Source organism: Schistocerca serialis, chromosome 2 (assembly GCF_023864345.2).
Source record: "Schistocerca serialis cubense isolate TAMUIC-IGC-003099 chromosome 2, iqSchSeri2.2, whole genome shotgun sequence".
Classification (NCBI taxonomy): Eukaryota; Metazoa; Arthropoda; class Insecta; order Orthoptera; family Acrididae; genus Schistocerca; species Schistocerca serialis.
The window spans coordinates 277143847-277161726 of NC_064639.1; the positions used below are offsets into that span (position 1 = coordinate 277143847).

The 17880-nt window shown below is 41.1% G+C and overlaps 1 protein-coding gene across 2 annotated transcripts in view; it reads left to right on the top strand.

The window, feature by feature from the left end:
* The window catches only part of LOC126457037 (hemolymph lipopolysaccharide-binding protein-like), a 480588-nt gene extending 471385 nt beyond the window's left edge, over positions 1-9203 (top strand). For both annotated transcript variants that reach the window (XM_050093024.1, XM_050093023.1), the window contains exons 4-6: positions 2962-3087; positions 3360-3614; positions 8857-9203. In XM_050093024.1, coding sequence (XP_049948981.1) covers positions 2962-3087; positions 3360-3614; positions 8857-9029 — 554 coding nt within the window. In that variant the 3' untranslated portion in view covers positions 9030-9203. The remainder of the gene's footprint in view (positions 1-2961; positions 3088-3359; positions 3615-8856) is intronic.
* The last annotated feature ends 8677 nt before the right edge of the window (positions 9204-17880 follow it).

Here is a 17880-nt window from a genome sequence, read left to right on the forward strand (position 1 = left end):
TCACTCATAGGCACTTTTTTAATTCGGTGTAGCATCGTTGTGAAATATGCCATTTTTTGTTGGCAGGGGTGGCAAGATGAGTTGTCAATACTGACATGTGTGGTGTTAGGTTTTCTGTAAATACTAAATTGATGTTTACTATTACTATTGCAAATCTTCAGCTCAAGAAAGTTAATGCTTTTATTAGTTTCATGTTCAACTGTGAATTTAATATTTTTGTTCATTTTGCTTAGACCTGCTGCTAAGGTACCTATTTCATTGCTTGTACCATCAAAAAGCAAGATTGTAACATCAACATATCTTCTGTAGCAGACTATTTTGTTTGAGGTGTGCTGGTTGGTTGAGAAAAATGTTTGTTCTATATGGTTGATGTAAATGTCAGCCAATATCCAAGCTAAGCTACTTCCCATTGCCAAACCTTCATGTTGTTGGTACAGTTTGTTGTTGTAGCTAAAGTAATTATGCTCTAGAATAAGTGAAAGTATGTTTTGTCTGACAATGTCGAACTTAAGTAATATAAAAAACAACAGCAAGAAGTACTGCAGGTTTATTCTATGCAATTTCATTGAGGCTATGTCTATCTCCGTATATTTAGAAGAAGGTCCTCGTTCTAAATTAACCGAGCACATGCAATAAAATCTGTTCACACCGTCTCTTGGTATTTGTAATGTTTGTATGTGCTCTACACTTGGCCTGAGTCTTGTGGAATGAGTACCTTGCAGGCGATATTCTCACGACAAAGAGTCACCTACATGCCTCGTGTCATATTAATGAAGATATATCGAATACAGTCGGCTTCTACTGGAACTGATTAACTTTCGCAACTGTACTGTAGATGACGATAACCTTTATCTTTCAGTTAGACATTCTGAAAAGTTTCTGACAGTGTTGCAGTGTAGTCTATGCTGAGAAATGATTGTTAAGGAAAAAATCGATGTGATGCGCCGTTTCCGACTTAATTAGCACTTATGGTAGCCAGTCAGGCCGACAGGTGCGCAAGTTCAACAGCCCCATCAGAGACGGTATCGCCAAATATGTTCTTCGCTTAGTGTCCTAAAACCGAAAATGTGAGAGATACACAAACTGGACGTGGTTCGATAGTATGGATCGAACCCGAGCCAAAGGCTGAGTAGTCTCGTGCACTATCATCTAGGCTGTGAGATCAACTGTCGTTAATTGACTCAGAGCCAGCAAAAGTTTAGAAATTTTTCTTTAACAGTTATTATCAGCGAAACGTATCCTGCTACACCATTACAAGCTTTTCAGACCTTTTCTGACCACCCTGTGTATTAACCATCGCACCGCAAATTTGATTTGCATTACCTTGCACCTCACACTGGGGTCCACTGGAGCCCAGTAAAATATTATCATACATCATGTGTTCCAAGCTCATTAACACATACATTGGACTGTCTTACGTATATATGACGTTGTAAATAACTATGTAGTTACCTGTAGTGATTTTCTTATTATTACAAGAATGAGTAACATATGGTATTTATAAAATGTGCATAGTATTATTAATAAATGATATTTTGTATTACTTTATGTTTAGTTGTCTCATATTTGAATGTGTATAATGGAATAGAATGTCTTACTTCACTTTATTTAGTTATTACAATTAGTACCATACGGTATTTATAAATTTGGTAAGTGTTACACTTCAGCACTATGCTGAGTATAAGGTTTTATATATATTTTTTATTACATGAGCCTGACTTGAATGTGTGAAGTAATATAGTGTAATGTAATATAGTGGATTATTTGATTTTTACGGAATATTTTGGCATTAAAGGCAAATTGTGTTTTACTGTCATTTTTAGAACGTAAAAATGGTATTTCAGGTTTATTTTTTCTTACAGTTGCCAACATTGTCAAACCAAAGTTTTCAATCATTGTCTGACAAAGAGGAATGGACGAAAATCAGTTGTCAACTTCAGGTTCCTATTAGTGCCATGGATCGGTTCTAATAACTTTCTCACATGATGTATGGAATAGCGTTTAGTATGTAATAAGCCTCGGAATCATTCAGCATCAAAATCTTAATTCCATATTTGTCCGGTTTTGAAGATATGTATATTCTGAATGGGCATTTGCCACGGAAGCCCATTAGCTGCCCGTCTATTGTATAGTATAAGAAAGGGGTGTGTAGGGATTTGCAGTTGTCAATAAATTTAGTCCAGATGTCCTGAATGAGTGCAAATTTGTCTTCTTGTTTTCTTTCATGCAGGTTGCTTTGTCATCGAATCTTAAACAACTAGTCAAAAACTGAAATAGCCTTTGTGACATTGTAGCGCAAAACAGGGCATTTTCAAAGTTCTTCTAAATTTGTGTGACCAGCCATGTTTTCGCCACAAAGTTACAAGAGTCCAATTGCAGCTCTTAGCTCTACAATATTATTGTAGTGTTATGGTAACTTTCCAGGTTTCAGGTTGAAGAACTTTTGCGAGTAATTTCGTCGTTCTCGTAAGTGACAATCATGTCTGGCATTTCTTCTGTCACTAATGACTGACTTGCTTTAATTGGACTAGAAATAAAACATGCTTGACCCCTTGGTCCTGGGAAGTGAGTAGCTAAATTTCTGGATTTAGTCCTTTCTCTCTTAGATGGTGTGGTTGAAGACGACTTATAGCCATTCTCACCTAGAAAGATTTTTGAAATGAAGGAACTACCATGACTATCATCATCGTCTTCTCCACTCTCTTCTGCACCTGATGATTCCTGTATTTCGACCGAATCAGGATTTTCATCGGAATCTAGACCTCCAAATTAATGTTTTCCTGGTCTAACCCATCCAAAAGTGCAGTATATACTGTATATCGTCATCTGTTATAAGTCTTTAACTCAATGTCGCTGAAAAATAAAATAAAATAATATAGGGCTAATACTGAAAAGAAACAGTTATAAGTTACACACAGTATATGTTTCAAAACTGTGTATTTATCAAGCTATTATTTTCAGTGTGCATAAATGAACTAAACGGAACGCACATTAGTGTAATCAAGACCCCTACGGACGTTCAACAACCTTTACAGCCTGACACTACCGCAACAACAATGCCAATGTTCGAGTTAATCTCGCATACATGTAAGCAGTGTTACCAACCTAATATGCACTAAGTTTCAATATATTGTAGCCAACATACTCTTTGTAATACACAAAAAGTAATACACAGTTAGTTTAATTAGCCACATCCCAGAGTCATTCGATAGCAACAGTCTTTGGCCTACCTGTAAGAGTACACACGATTTTTACAGGACGGTCTGTACTAACCTATTGTTGACATATCTTTGTATGATTAGCGTTATTTTCCCTATTGTATCATGAACCTAATGTGTCATTTGATTTATCACGGACAGCACCCCCTCCCCGTGTTGGTGCCGACTACAAATTCTTTCGAAATGTTGGATACTATAAGTTGCACACTGAGAAAATGAACTGGGAAAATGCTCGGAGAACATGCGCAAAGGAAGGTGCGCACCTCGCCATTGTGAACTCTGTGGCGGAAGAAAATGCTATACGCGAAGTAATGAGAGCACACTCGTCAGATAACTTCGCTGCTTTCATCGGTTTCCACGATATCTTCAAGGAAGGGGAATACGTCACTGTCTTGGGTGAGTATCACTATTATGTAAGTAACATATTTAGATTGGCTGGAAAGAATCGTATTTCAATCCTTCAACATGAAAGAAAAACGGAACTCACAGAACAAATCAGTCAGTATTTCGTGTGTAATTTCTGAAGAGATGCCCAGTATTTGAGAGAAGTTTCGACTCTCTCTTTCCACCGCATTCCATCTTTTGCTGATAGTACTTGCAGTAAGTAACTGTATGACGTTAACAGCAGGAGTGATCATTTAGGGTTGATGTCCTGTTGACGACTTCAGATGTGGTTCGTACAGGATGAGGAAACATCCAAATATCAGGAATTCTAATTTTCTCTTTCATCAAACAGGACGATCAGAAACAGGCTGAAATGCTCGTAATGCTATTACAAGGTAATCTGTGCTGAGATGGGATTGTTAAGAAAAAAATTCGGTACATGGCACCATTTCCTAATTAATTGCTACTGAAGTTAGCCAACCAGGCCTCTGCGCGCCCAGATTCAAGCGGCCCGCCAGGTGCAGTTAGTGTCACTTGTTCTCGAAGCTTAGGTGAGAGCGCTAATTTTTTTCTGAGTAATTATTTCTTAACACGGCCTACACTGAAACACCCTTACAAAGCTGTTCAGTGCGTTTCTGATCACCCAATAAAAATCGCAACACCAAAAAATAGTTACTGTAGAGTAATGATATTTCGGAAATACGTCTGGATGACATATCTATGTGGTTAACATAGAATAACATAGAAAAAAATTGGTTACTGCAAGCGTGAGACAAGCTATAGCAATTGTGATATGCTGGTACCTTAGTATCCGGTGCAATCGCCATAATGTTGAATGCCTGCATTGTATTGTACAGGTGCCGGATGTCAGTTCTATGCCTTTTGCGTTTGGTCGGTCAATGCAGGGAAAGTTTGCTGTTTATGGAAGATGCTGGAATTGTCATCCGATGACGTCCAATACGTACTCGACTGGATACAGATCTGTGATCGACAAGATCAAGGCGACACGTCGACACTCTGTACAGAATGGAATGCCGGCACTATCCTGTCGGAAAACACTCCCTAGAATAATATTCATGAAAGACTGGACGACAGTTCGAATCACCAGTCTAACGTACAAATTTGCTGTCGGGGTGCAAGGAAAAACCACGAGAGGGCTCTTGCTATCGTATGAAATCCCACTCTAGACATTAACTCCATGTGGATGTTCATTCTGCGATAATGCAGAAAGACTTGACAGAAACGTGTCCAAGTGTATAATTGCTGTCAGCGGTGGATACGACAATGTACTGTCGCAAAAGGACCGGTATCCAGGCGGCCACGTGGCACCGTCGAAAGGGAAGACCATCGTGTTGTGCGTATGGCTTTGGCAGCGGAAATTAGTGTAGCAGTTGGCCCCAAAGTGACACACCGAACTTTTACTAACCGCTTAATTCAAGGACAGCTACGAGCCAGACGCCCTGTAGCGCACATTCCACTGGCACGACACCACCACCATTTCCGAAATCAGTGGTGTCAAGAAAGAGCTATGTGAATGCAGTGTGGAGGTCTACTGTGTTTAATGAGGAAGCTGGTTTTGCCTCGGAGCCAGAATATAAGGCGGCACTGCTTGCCTGTGAATAATTGCAGCCCAAATGTTAACTGAAAATCATTCCTGAAAATGGTTGACAGCCGTAGCCCGAGGATTTTCACGAGGTCATATATGGGAATTGAGACTGTTGAACATTCCTTGGCTTTTGAAAGTCAATTCATCAGTCCACAGAACAATGTTTGTGATTGGGGGAATTAGTATTCTTTGCTGCAAAGTCGTCCCGAATTGGAAAACCAGCTGGTACAAAGTCCTGTAACTTACTCAGCTTGTACGGATGAGGATGATCGTCACACAGAGTTCTCATAACCCTGCTAGAACTAACATTTAGAGCATGAGCAACGGAGGTACAAAGATTGAATTTTTGCTGTCGGACATTTGATGTACTCGTTTATCGAAATCATGACTGTGTGTACTCCATGGTCGACGTCGACCAGAGAAATCTCTTTCAGTGTGCCCCTTTCACGGAGAAGATGATCCACAGCCCCAAATGGCCTCTGATTTGGTATTCGTCTGTTTGGATAACGTTCTGCGTATAAACGCCGTCTTCCTTCCATAGTTCCTGCTGCTCCAAAGGCCAAGTGCATGTCTGCAGGTACATTCCACACAAAAGATTCCATGTCCTGCGCATAGCAACACAGTGTTTTTACATTTGTAAGTGCATACTGTTGTTCCATAAAACATTATCTTACCTTTGGTAGTACAGCAACTGTTTACGAATTGCGTTGAGGTGGAAACGAAGAACACATTGGACAGCACATTGCATGAACATAGCAACGAGTGAGGACTAGTACAAAATTTCTTCGTTGGGGCGCAGTTACGAATGAAAACAATTCGAACTTGACTTCAGACAAGCGTTGCTCTGGATAATATTTCTATATTAGAGCTAAAATATTCGTAAGGATTACCTTACCAACCAGTTCCTCCAGTCCGTATGGTAGATAATATCACAGTGGAGTATTCAGCCTACCAAGCAGGTTGATCACAATTAAATCACTGAAATATGTAGTTCATGAAGAACTATTTCGTTTCATTTTTCGTGATATATCTACGACAAGTGTGTTACAATCATATTTTCGTAGTACATCTTCAACCAGTGCGTCATAATATGTCTTTAAGATGTAGGTTAGAATTTCATTCACTACTACCAATACACCTTTTCCAAACGATGATTTTCTCCACTGTGTACAAACTTTAGGGACTGATCGATGAGAGGATACGGGGCAAAGGAGGACAAATGAACTTATATGCGGAAATGCATGGTTCCCATGCTAGAGACAATTTACACAATAATACACCGTTACAGAGTTTGTGGCCTAATACGCGCTGTACCATGCAGCCACAGATATACTATGTGTTGATAATGGTTTCCATGTGCCTCAACGCATGTGTGTACGCGCCGTAACATTTTCTGTCTCACACATTCATATCGGCCTGGCTGCACACGAACAGTGTCAAAGGCAGCGTGAATACGCTGCTCCACTGTCTCCACATCTGGAAAGGGCTCTGCATCCACGATACTTCTGAATCGGCCCCATGACGAAATCGCAAGGGTTGAGATCCGGCGAACGAGTAGGCCATGGAACCGGGTCCCATCGTCCAATTTGCCGGCCGGAGTGGCCGAGCGGCTCTAGGCGCTACAGTCTGGAACCGCGTCACCGCTACGGTCGCAGGTTCGAATCCTTCCTCGGGCATGGATGTGTGGTTCAAATGGCTCTGAGCACTATGGGACTTAACAGCTGCGGTCATCAGTCCCCTAGAACTTAGAACTACTTAAACTTAACTATTCTAAGGACATCACACACATCCATGCCCGAGGCAGGATTCGAACCTGCGACCTTAGCAGTCGCGCGGTTCCGGACTGCGCGCCTAGAACTGCGAGACCACCGCGGCCGGCGGCATGGATGTGTGTGATGTCCTCAGGTTAGTTAGGTTTAAGTAGCGATGCTGATGATACGCTGTCACCATACCATGGGGTTCTGCATACTATCGCATTGATAATCGTTATGAAAGTTTAAGATGCCACTGAACGTAAATGTGGCCTCATCTATGAATAGAGTTAAGTGCCATAGTGCTCAGAGCCATTTTCAACCCTCGTCCAATCCACCGACGAGGAAAGACTCTACTGAAATGCGTCTAGATGTTAATGGTGAAGTAGGCTGGAGCACTCTCATTTAGCAGCCACATAACTCTTTGAATTATCACTGGCCTTATTCCGGCAAGGAGAAGCAAAATCACCCTCAAGAAACGCTGATAGTTCCGGCCTGTTATGCGTCGGGGGAAGAATACTAGTCCCAAAATATGGTTGCCAATTTCCCTGCCCACTGTTTCCAGCGTCAGCGATGCTGATGATATGCTGTCACCATACCATGGGGTTCTGCATACTATCGCATTGATAATCGTTATGAAAGTTTAAGATGCCACTGAACGTAAATGTGGCCTCATCTGTGAATAGAGTAGATGATACCAACCCCGAAATCGTGGTTGTGTGGTGAAGGAACCAGTGACAAAACTGCTCCCGATGTGGAAAGTCGGTAATACGCCCTGCACACGCTGTGTAAACGCTGGCCGAACACAGCATCAAGAAGAGAGCCCTCAGCCTAGAGAGAAGAGAGGACGTGAAGACCGAGCAATCATCAGAGAGGCATTGAGAGCCGCGGATTCGTGTTTATCATCGACGCAAAGTGCAGCTTGTGTGTCAGTGACCATAAGGAACCATTGTGTACAATGCTGTATCAAATCCACTACAAGGTGAGTTAGCAAGAGAAGTGAATCGGACGCAACATTACCAATTACCATGACAGGAGAGGGCACTCGGGCGTGACGTATGAGATACAGTACGACCCTCTAGGAGGAAACGATGCACACTGTAACTGTGGCTGAATTGTACAGCGCGTATTAGACCGCTGTCTCTACAACAAAGTATGATTGAATAAATGGTCTCTTGCATGCAAACAAAGCTTTTCTGAACTTAAGTTCATTAGACCTTTTTTGTTCCGTATCCTCTCATCCATCAATCCCTAGAATTTGTACACGATGGAAAAAATCACCATCTACACGTGCAACATATGGGCTACAATTTCAGTACACTACATGAACATCAAATGTAGGTTACAATTTCAGTTTACTTCTTTCCTATGAGTACAGTATGTGGGTTATAATTTCAGCACGTTACATGTACCGTCGGTGGGACATCTCTAAATCCCCCACTCCCCCCGCACCTTCAGCGTACACCCATTGTCGTCCAAGTCCCGTGAACTTCTGACATTTAACCATGTCCTGAAACTGAGCCACGCGAGTGAGTAAACTTCTAGGACACGACGTGCCCGTGGGCCTCTGAATCGCATTTCAGCTGCTAGCACGTTACACGTTTTTTATGGCTGCATTAGCATGAAAATGAGTGATTCAGTAGGAAACAGTTTGGGTCACTTCACATTTGATATTCAGTTGTAAGAACTCAATAAAAATTTGAAACTTCGACTTTGGTTCTGCAAAAGGACCGGAAGATGACGTGGGGAACTTGGATTATTATAAATGAGTGCCATTTTTTCGAGCCTGCAAAGCGTATTTAACCTAGGAATAAGGGTTTTTGCTCACTGCTCAAATTGAACATTTATTCAAATAATAAATTTTACGTGTCTGAAATGATTGTTTCCTATGCTCCAGGTGAACCTCTGAAATCGAGTGGCCACGTAAGGTGGGGAAAGGGGGAGCCCAATAATGGGATGTTCCCCGGTTCTCCGGAAGGCGAGGACTGCGGGAATATTTACGCAGACGGAGCCATCAACGACTACAGGTGCACTCAGGAGTTGCCATTTGTGTGCGAACAGAGTCTCTAATGCTTGTCGGGGCTGACTCTTTCGTATCCTGCAGTTAGCTGTGAATTGCTGAAACTTCAACACCTGCGCTTGGTTGCAAATTATGGAAGAAACAAACTGCGCATCAACTTCTTCTGCCAATAGGAAGATGTTACAAAGCAAAACATAAAATAAAAATCATTTCTTCTTCTGTTAGCGCTGATTATTCGTACAAGGAGCCAATGAGAATGTTCCTAAGAGTTGCATTTATTATACTGCCATTTGTATCAAAATTTTTCATGTTTAAATTAACGCTAGAGTGTATTTACCTTCCGTGCGAAATGAAAATTGTTATTGCCGTGTTTATTCTTTAAACTTAAGAACGTCGAATCACAGGCAAATTTATATTTTTAAAACGGTCAGTTCTGAGGGAGAGCTTGCAGCAACTAGTTTTTATTCATATTCATTCTACTGACCAGTACAATTAACCCTTTAAGCGACCATACAGGAAAGCTTTCGCACGAACTCTAGGTTTCGTTCATTGGCAACAATTATGCATGTCCATTTCAAGAAACACACGCAATTTGAAAGATGTGAGCAGACACCGGTTTTGAGACGATTTATTGCAGTATTCAAATAGTAAAGTGGAAGGCCACTATTTGATCATGCCCTTTGCGGAACACTTCAAGAAAAAAGATGTATGGAAAAGGCAAAAATGTAAACTTTGGCGGGCGATGGATGAATGAGCGACGCTGCACTGCAATTTCGGAATCTCTGTCTGACCCTGATGTAAAGTTACTAAAATCATGCTTGTCATGCACAGACGAACTGCGAGAGAATTCCGGATCGGTGCTCCTTACATAGTCTCTCAGTATTTGCCGCTTGCAATTCGAACAAAGCTGTAGCCATCACCCTCGCCCATTGTTGCGCACTTCATCTCTCGTACTTGAATCCGTGGGAGACGTCTTAGCGTGTGAGTGAGTGAACATCGCTTTCGAAGAGAAGCGAGGACTCCGCCTATTGTTGTCAACCACAAACAGCGGTTGCGTCACCACAGAAACAGTTAGTTACTCGATACAGATGGATAATAAGCAGTGATGACTCAAATTTTTAGGAAGATGGCCACCAAGAGCGTTGTATTAGTGTTGGATCTGTCCGTGGACTTCGGTTTCTTCGCAATGTACAGGTGAGCAGAAGTGAAGGCCTCCAATACGAAACTTCACTTATTGACGGTGACCACTACTGGAAAGTGATAATTCATATCACATTTCTGAAGTGAAATAGTTGCTCTTATCGAATTTAACAACTGTTTTACTGATACCGGTCATTATTAATATTATTTTCCATATTTATGCTATGATTCCGTCTTCCCCGAGAGACTTGTTGTTCTTCAAAGAGTTGATTATTTCCTTTACCTCTTTAACAGATGGTGTTTCTGAATCAGAACTGGATGGGGGTTTCTAAAAATCTAATGTTCTATCTGAGGCTCTCAGCTGAGAAGTGAGTGAACATACTTAGCTAAAATTTGGCAGTTATTTCTCGTGTTGGTTTTCAGTGATTTGTCAGGACGGCGAAAGCACAGATTAGGTGGTTGTTACCAGTCATTATTTATTCCCACATCACCAGATGAATTTATGTGGCCTGATATGACTTTTATGTGTAGTTTTACGACTCTGGAGTACCCTGTGTCACTGTGCAACAGAGAAAAACGAGCAATGTTTCTGAACGTTGCTCAAAGTTTTGTGATTGTCTTTGACTGAAAGGATGAACAAAACATAAATGTTAAAGTAAAATAAAAATACATCCAGTGCTAACAGAATCTTTTCCCCTGTTGTGTTAGATGAAGTACATGATCACGCTTTGTGAACACTGAAGGGAGCCAATATGGTGTCTAGAAAATACTAAGTTCAAAGAACATACAGGAAAAAATACCATTTCAAAGTCTCAAAGCTTAATGCTGATCTTAGATTGTGTAGTGCGTAAATGAACATAAATGTAAATGCAAATGCCTTCAGTGGTAACAGACCCATTTCTGTCAGCTTTACGTAACTTTATACTTTCTGCACATTTATGCAATCTTGATGACATGTTAGATATATTAAGTGTAAATATAATGTTTCCAACTGTGTAAAAATTGAATATCAATCATAATTTACATGCTGTAGCTATGTTACATTGTGTGTATGTGTATGTATGTGTGTGTGTGTGTGTGTGTGTTTTGGAGGGCGAGATTGAATTCCAGAATTTGCTGTACATCAAAGCCGAAAATATTAGCCGGTAAGGCAAATCGGAGCTGAACTTTTGGACCAATATGTCTAAAAAAAATAAGAATTTCAGTTTGTGTTTGACTATCCGTTTATGAGTTTAAGGGAGTTCTATTTATGGCATATTCAACGCTTTCAGTCTGTCTGCCGTAGGCCACGAACATTTTTTCAGCATTTGTTACGTAATTATCATTCTTTGACCACAGCGGGATATTCGAGAATGAACCTTTGTTGAGATAACCACTTTTCAGGCAAATGTCAGATAAGTTCTTGGTGGGATCGAGGAGGCAACGGCTTTGCCGAAGTGGATACGGCGGTTCCCGTCAGATCACCGAAGTTTACCGCTATCGGGCGTGGGCGGCACTTGGATGGGTGACCATCCGGGCCGCCATTCGCTGTTGCCATTTTCCGGGGTGCACTCTGCCTCGTGATGCCAATTGAGAAGATACTCGAGCGAATAATAGCGGCTCCCGACAAAGAAAACCATCGTAACGACCGGGAGAGCGGTGTGCTGACCACACGCCCCTCCTATCCGCATCCTCAGTGAAGATGACAAGGCGGCCGGATGGTACCGGTGGAACACTTGTAGCCGGAAGACGGATTGCTGTTGGTGGGATCGAGATATTCTCAGTGTGCAATATTTGGGAGGGTATTTCCTGCTATAGCATTTGACTTGCAGCCATAGCTAATCTCTCGAAAACCTTTGTTCGAACAAGAGATGGGAACTAATTTTAATTCAGTAGGGCATTACGTTCGAGAGGACAAAACTGGAAACTTAAGTGTACGTGGAAGTGCACTTGTTGAGGCACACATAGAGCAAGGCCGATGATTTGCTCAATATATGAAGTGTACCCGTACCTAAATCAAGCACTTTTTTCACTTCTCATTTTTTACTGCAAGGAGCGGAGCAGACTTTGAAATCCTGTTAAAGAAAGAGGGAATCGCAGTTGGGAATATTTGTGAGGGGACTTGGAGTTCCTACTTTCGAGTGGTAACCAAGGAGGGCCTTTCAAAAACCTTGGCGAGTACCGGCGATTAGGGACTATTTTACTTTATTTCTGGGACAATATTATCGAAAAGTATGTATATCTCATACCTGTCTCTATATATATCCTTGTACATCTTCTGTGTACAAGAAACTGCCGCTCCGTTCCCGTTTGTCACTTTTTTTAACTCTTTGTGCAACAGTCGTGTAGATCTGTAAGTAATTACCTCAGACACGTCAATAGCTTTCACTGAGGCGAATTGTGCACGTGAACTCCGTAAAAAACTTTGACGTAAGCCAGAAATTTCATAGAAAAAAAGACATACGACGTGTTTGTGTCAAACGTGCGAAAGACTGGTGGACTAGGCCTAACCTCCAGATGACGACGAGTCCATTAAAAACAGAGCAGCATCTCTGAGATGTCAGAAATGAGGATAGAATTAGACCGTGATGCTACCGAGGGAGCATCCCGAATGTTCATCTGAAGAGATCTGGGAAAACCATGGAAAGCCTCAATATGATCAGTCAGACGGAGGTTTGCTGGTTGCTCTTCTGGTAAGCGAGTTCAGTAGCTTATTGTAGCCACTGCTCCAACCCGCCCAATAGATCTGTTGGATACACTGGGGAGAGCTCTGCGTTTAGCGCGATTAAATAATAATTGGGGACCTGTGACTGGTCTTATGCGACCCGCCACGACTTTCTCGCTTGTGCAGGTCCAACAATTCATTGGCTTAAAAGACCAGCAACTCAATTTATTCTTTATTTATTTAGTTTTCTCTTACATTTGCAAGTAATCTATAGTGCTGAATAGTTTCGAACACTTACGTCGATTCTAAAACCATGGCCTACATCAGAAGATATAAAATAATTGAGAATATGTCATACAAAATATACCACCTCTCAGTCTCAGAATAATACTTGCACTTAGTATCTTCAATTATTTGTTGCTTATAATCTAACATCTGCCTTCAACTAAACGTTTGCTAATTGTCCTTCTAGTATCATATTATCTACCCCCTTGTATCTTAACTCATGTTCTAGCTAATGTTTTCCTTGTATTGCTTTCCTTGCCTATTCTGCGAAGAAATGCCACAATCAAGCATTCAGTGCCATTACCATGCTGTCCTCCAGATGGACATTCTCAGAAAATTCTTTTCCTCGTTAAGACCTATGTCTGATACTAACAGAATTTTGTTAGTTAGAAATGGTCACTTTGCCCGTATTAAGCCCCTTCTGATGTCCTCCTTGTGTCGTCCATTACACGTTACTTTACCTCCTCTTTCAGTACGTCATCTCCAACTTTGATTCAACGCTTCTCAGTCCCCTAATTTCTGCTACTCCTTAACGCTTCCATTTTTCTTTGGTCGCTCTCTATCCGTATACAGTACTATGCAGACAGTTCATTCCATTCAATCCAACAGCTCCTGTAGTTTTCATATGGAGCTGCAGTTTCCTCAGTGGACTGTATCACTGATAGCATTTCACCCATAATTTCATTCCGTTTCTGGGCCATTCTTTTATTTCCGCCTTTGCTACTGGTGGAACAGCAGAGGAGAGAAAAGGTCCATATTCGTCACACACCCATTTTAACCAAAGTACTTTCCTCCTCGTCTTCAGTTCTCATTGTTCGCTCCTTTTACTTAAACTTGTTGTGTATTGCCTATCTTTTACCGTCGGGTATAACTATATTTGTAAAGATTTCAAACATCTTCTATCACTTTCCATAGTCCAACACGTTTTTTAGGTCAACGAATCCTATGAATATATGTTTTGATGTTTCTTTATTCTTGCTTCCCTTGTTGGTCATAACGTGTAACAACCTTTCTGCTGTCTTTAACTATCCACAGACTAATGTGATCGTATTATGACAGATCTTCTATTTTTTTTTTTTTCATTCTCCCGTATATCATTCTGACCATGTATAGTCTGTCGGTAAACTGAAGAGCTCTGCCTACCCAGCTGCGTTAGAAGGCACTTCTACAGGCAGTTTCACAACGTAGTACCGCCCCCGCCGCGGTGCGCGCTTTAAATCTGTGGCGACGCCGTATACAGATAAGTCCCGGCTGTGTTTATTTTTAGACAAATGCGTGAAGACCATAACGAATACAAAAGACAATAGCTTCTTCCGAAGCACAACGTTATACAATAAATAATACTAAGATAAGAATGGAAGTCAGGATTCTACTACGCGTACAAATATAGAACAGAATGCCTGTTCATATGAATGTATTTTGCTCTATTGCTATTCGCAAAACGAACCCCATATAATGCAGTCAGTCTGAAGAATTTAAGGCCTGTTCTTACATTGTGTTTCTACTAAATGGTAGAAGTTTTCTTTGAAAGGTTGCATTGCAACTTAACAATTCTTGCAACACGAAGATTGTTTAAAAAGTAACCAGAAATTTATAATTTTGCGTGTTGTATTACTCCTATTGGCATTACTTTTTTATCACTGTGCCGGCCGCTGGTGGCCGAGCGGTTCTGGCGCTACAGTCTGTAACCGCACGACCGCTACGGTCGCAGGTTCGAATCCTGCCTCGGGCATGGATGTGTGTGTTGTCCTTAGGTTAGTTAGGTTTAAGTAGTTCTAAGTTCTAGGGGACTTATGACCTCAGTAGTTGAGTCCCATAGTGCTCAGAGCCATTTGAACCATTTTTTTATCACTGTCTTCGTAAACAAGTCATAAAAGTATGTGTACGATGTTATACATATTGGGTATTTACTCTGTTGTCAGCAGTCCAAAAGGTTATAAGTATTTTGGTAGCAATAACGATTATTTGTTTTGTATAAAAATAGATTACAGAATCTGTATTACATTTCGTTATAATAATGGTATAAAATGTATAAATTTTTTATAAATCTTAAATATTGCTTTTAGTGAGACTGTTATGAGTAAACAAAGTGCATACAAGAGGTATAAACATTTCGAAGCAGGCCTTAAAGGACAGCAGTTTTACAAACATGGATGAGATATCGCGAGGAAATAGTTCCTAAATTGTTCCGGGAATTGGAAAAAGCACTGCCCTAATTGTATAGTATGTAATAGGGAATATTTTGAAGACGATAACATTTCTGTAGATTAACAAATAAAGTTATTACCAAAAAATAAAAAAAATAATGTGTGAACGCACCTCGTATGAAAAGCTTTTTACTACTAGTCCAGAATCGGTGTACATGTTCCGAAGGAAATTTCAGCAGTGTTTAGAATAGCTATTGCGTATATGTTTTTAGCAATATGTCTTAGAATTAAGTGAGTAGTAACCGAGATAGAGATTTAGTGAGAGAATACATTCAAATGCTGCTCTTCGATAGCATCAAAGGTTTTACGTGATTGTGAAACTGTCTATAACGATGGGTTTCCTCCCAAAATTATCAGTTTTCCTTCGTGGCGATTCCAGTAAACCATGCGGTTTTTTTCGCGTTCCTTCATTGTGCGTCCTATTGCGACGACGCTGACGTTTGCATAAATTGCAACCCTTTGATTGGGACTGGTAATATTAGCCAACAGATCTTTTTGTGTCGCCTCCTTAACACACGCTGTAATAACATTAGAAACGATCGAAGGCTAGTTGCTTCCCAAATACCTCCTCTTCTTCGTATTCTGCTCATTTGCTTGCAATGCAGGGTGATTACCCATCTCTTCAGGAAACCGAAGTAGATCAGTGAATATACAGAGTTAACGAGCTGACGTTGTCAACTAAGATCACACGAACAGAAACGACGTATGTCACTGCACGCCAATCTACAATGCTAGACTGGTAACGGGCAACTGATTTTTGGTGCCCCTGTAGGCCGGTGGCAGGCTTCTTCCGGAAGAGGCCCCTTCCCCCACCAAAAGCGCTGTTCGCTCTTGAGTTTACAGACAGACTATAGTTTGATGTATGAGTAATTGCTCACAAAATCTTCTTTCACTCTCTGCTGCTCCAGGTGTCAGACGTGTTGCTGCGCCATGGCTAAGACACTGACCCCTGTGCTTAGCTCCACACACGACGCTCCGCATAAACACAGGCTCTTGTCTTGTTACACTACGTCACCAAGTGGGAACGAAAATTGTAGCATAATTTTTTTTTTTTTGGTCGTCAGTCTACTGACTGGTTTGATGCGGCCCGCCATGAATTCCTTTCCTGTGCTAACCTCTTCATCTCAGAGTAGCACTTGCAACCTACTTCCTCAATTATTTGCTTGACGTATTCCAATCTCTGTCTTCCTCTACAGTTTTTGCCCTCTACAGCTCCCTCTAGTACCATAGAAGTCATTCCCTGATGTCTTAGCAGATGTCCTATCATCCTGTCCCTACTCCTTATCAGTGTTTTCCACATATTCCTTTTCTCTCCAATTGTGCGTAGAACCTCCTCATTCCTTACCTTATCAGTCCACCTAATTTTCAACATTCGTCTATAGCACCACATCTCAAATGCTTCGATTCTCTTCTGTTCCGGTTTTCCCACAGCCCATGTTTCACTACCATACAATGCTGTACTCCAGACGTACATCCTCAGAAATTTCTTCCTCAAATTAATGCCGGTATTTGATATTAGTAGACTTCTCTTGGCCAGAAATGCATTTTTTCCATAGCGAGTTTGCTTTTGATGTCCTCCTTGCTCCGTCCGTCATTGGTTATTTTACTGCCTAGGTAGCAGAATTCCTTAACTTCATTGACTTCGTGACCATCAATCCTGATGTTAAGTTTCTCGCTGTTCTCATTTCTACTACTTCTCATTACCTTCGTCTTTCTCCGATTTGCTCTCAAACCATACTGTGTACTCATTAGACTGTTCATTCCGTTCAGCAGATCATTTAATTCTTCTTCACTTTCACTCAGGATAGCAATGTCATCAGCGAATCGTATCATTGATATCCTTTCACCTTGTATTTTAATTCCACTCCTGAACCTTTCTTTTATTTCCATCATTGCTTCCTCGATGTACAGATTGAACAGTACGGGCGAAAGGCTACAGCCTTGTCTTACACCCTTCTTAATACGAGCAATTCGTTCTTGATTATTCCCTCTTGGTTGTTGTACATATTGTATATGACCCGTCTCTCCCTATAGCTTACCCCTACTTTTTTCAGAATCTCGAACAGCTTGCACCATTTTATATTGTCGAAAGCTTTTTCCAGGTCGAGAAGTCCAATGAAAGTGTCTTGATTTTTCTTTAGCCTTGCTTCCATTATTCGCCGTAACGTCAGAATTGCCTCTCTCAACCCTTTACTTTTCCTAAAGCCAAACTGATCGTCACCTAGCGCATTCTCAATTTTCTTTTCCATTCTTCGGTATATTATTCTTGTAAGCAGCTTTGATGCATGAGCTGTTAAGCTGATTGTGCGGTAATTCTCGCACTTGTCAGCTCTTGCCGTCTTCGGAATTGTGTGGATGATGCTTTTCCGAAAGTCAGATGGTATATCGCCAGACTCATATATTCTACACACTAACGTGAATAGTCGTTTTGTTGCCACTTCCCCCAATGATTTTAGAAATTCTGATGGAATGTTATCTATCCCTTCTGCCTTATTTGACCGTAAGTCCTCCAAAGCTCTTTTAAATTCCGATTCTAACACTGAATCCCCTATCTCTTCTAAATCGACGCCTGTTTCTTCTTCTATCACATCAGACAAATCTTCACCCTCATAGAGGCTTTTAATG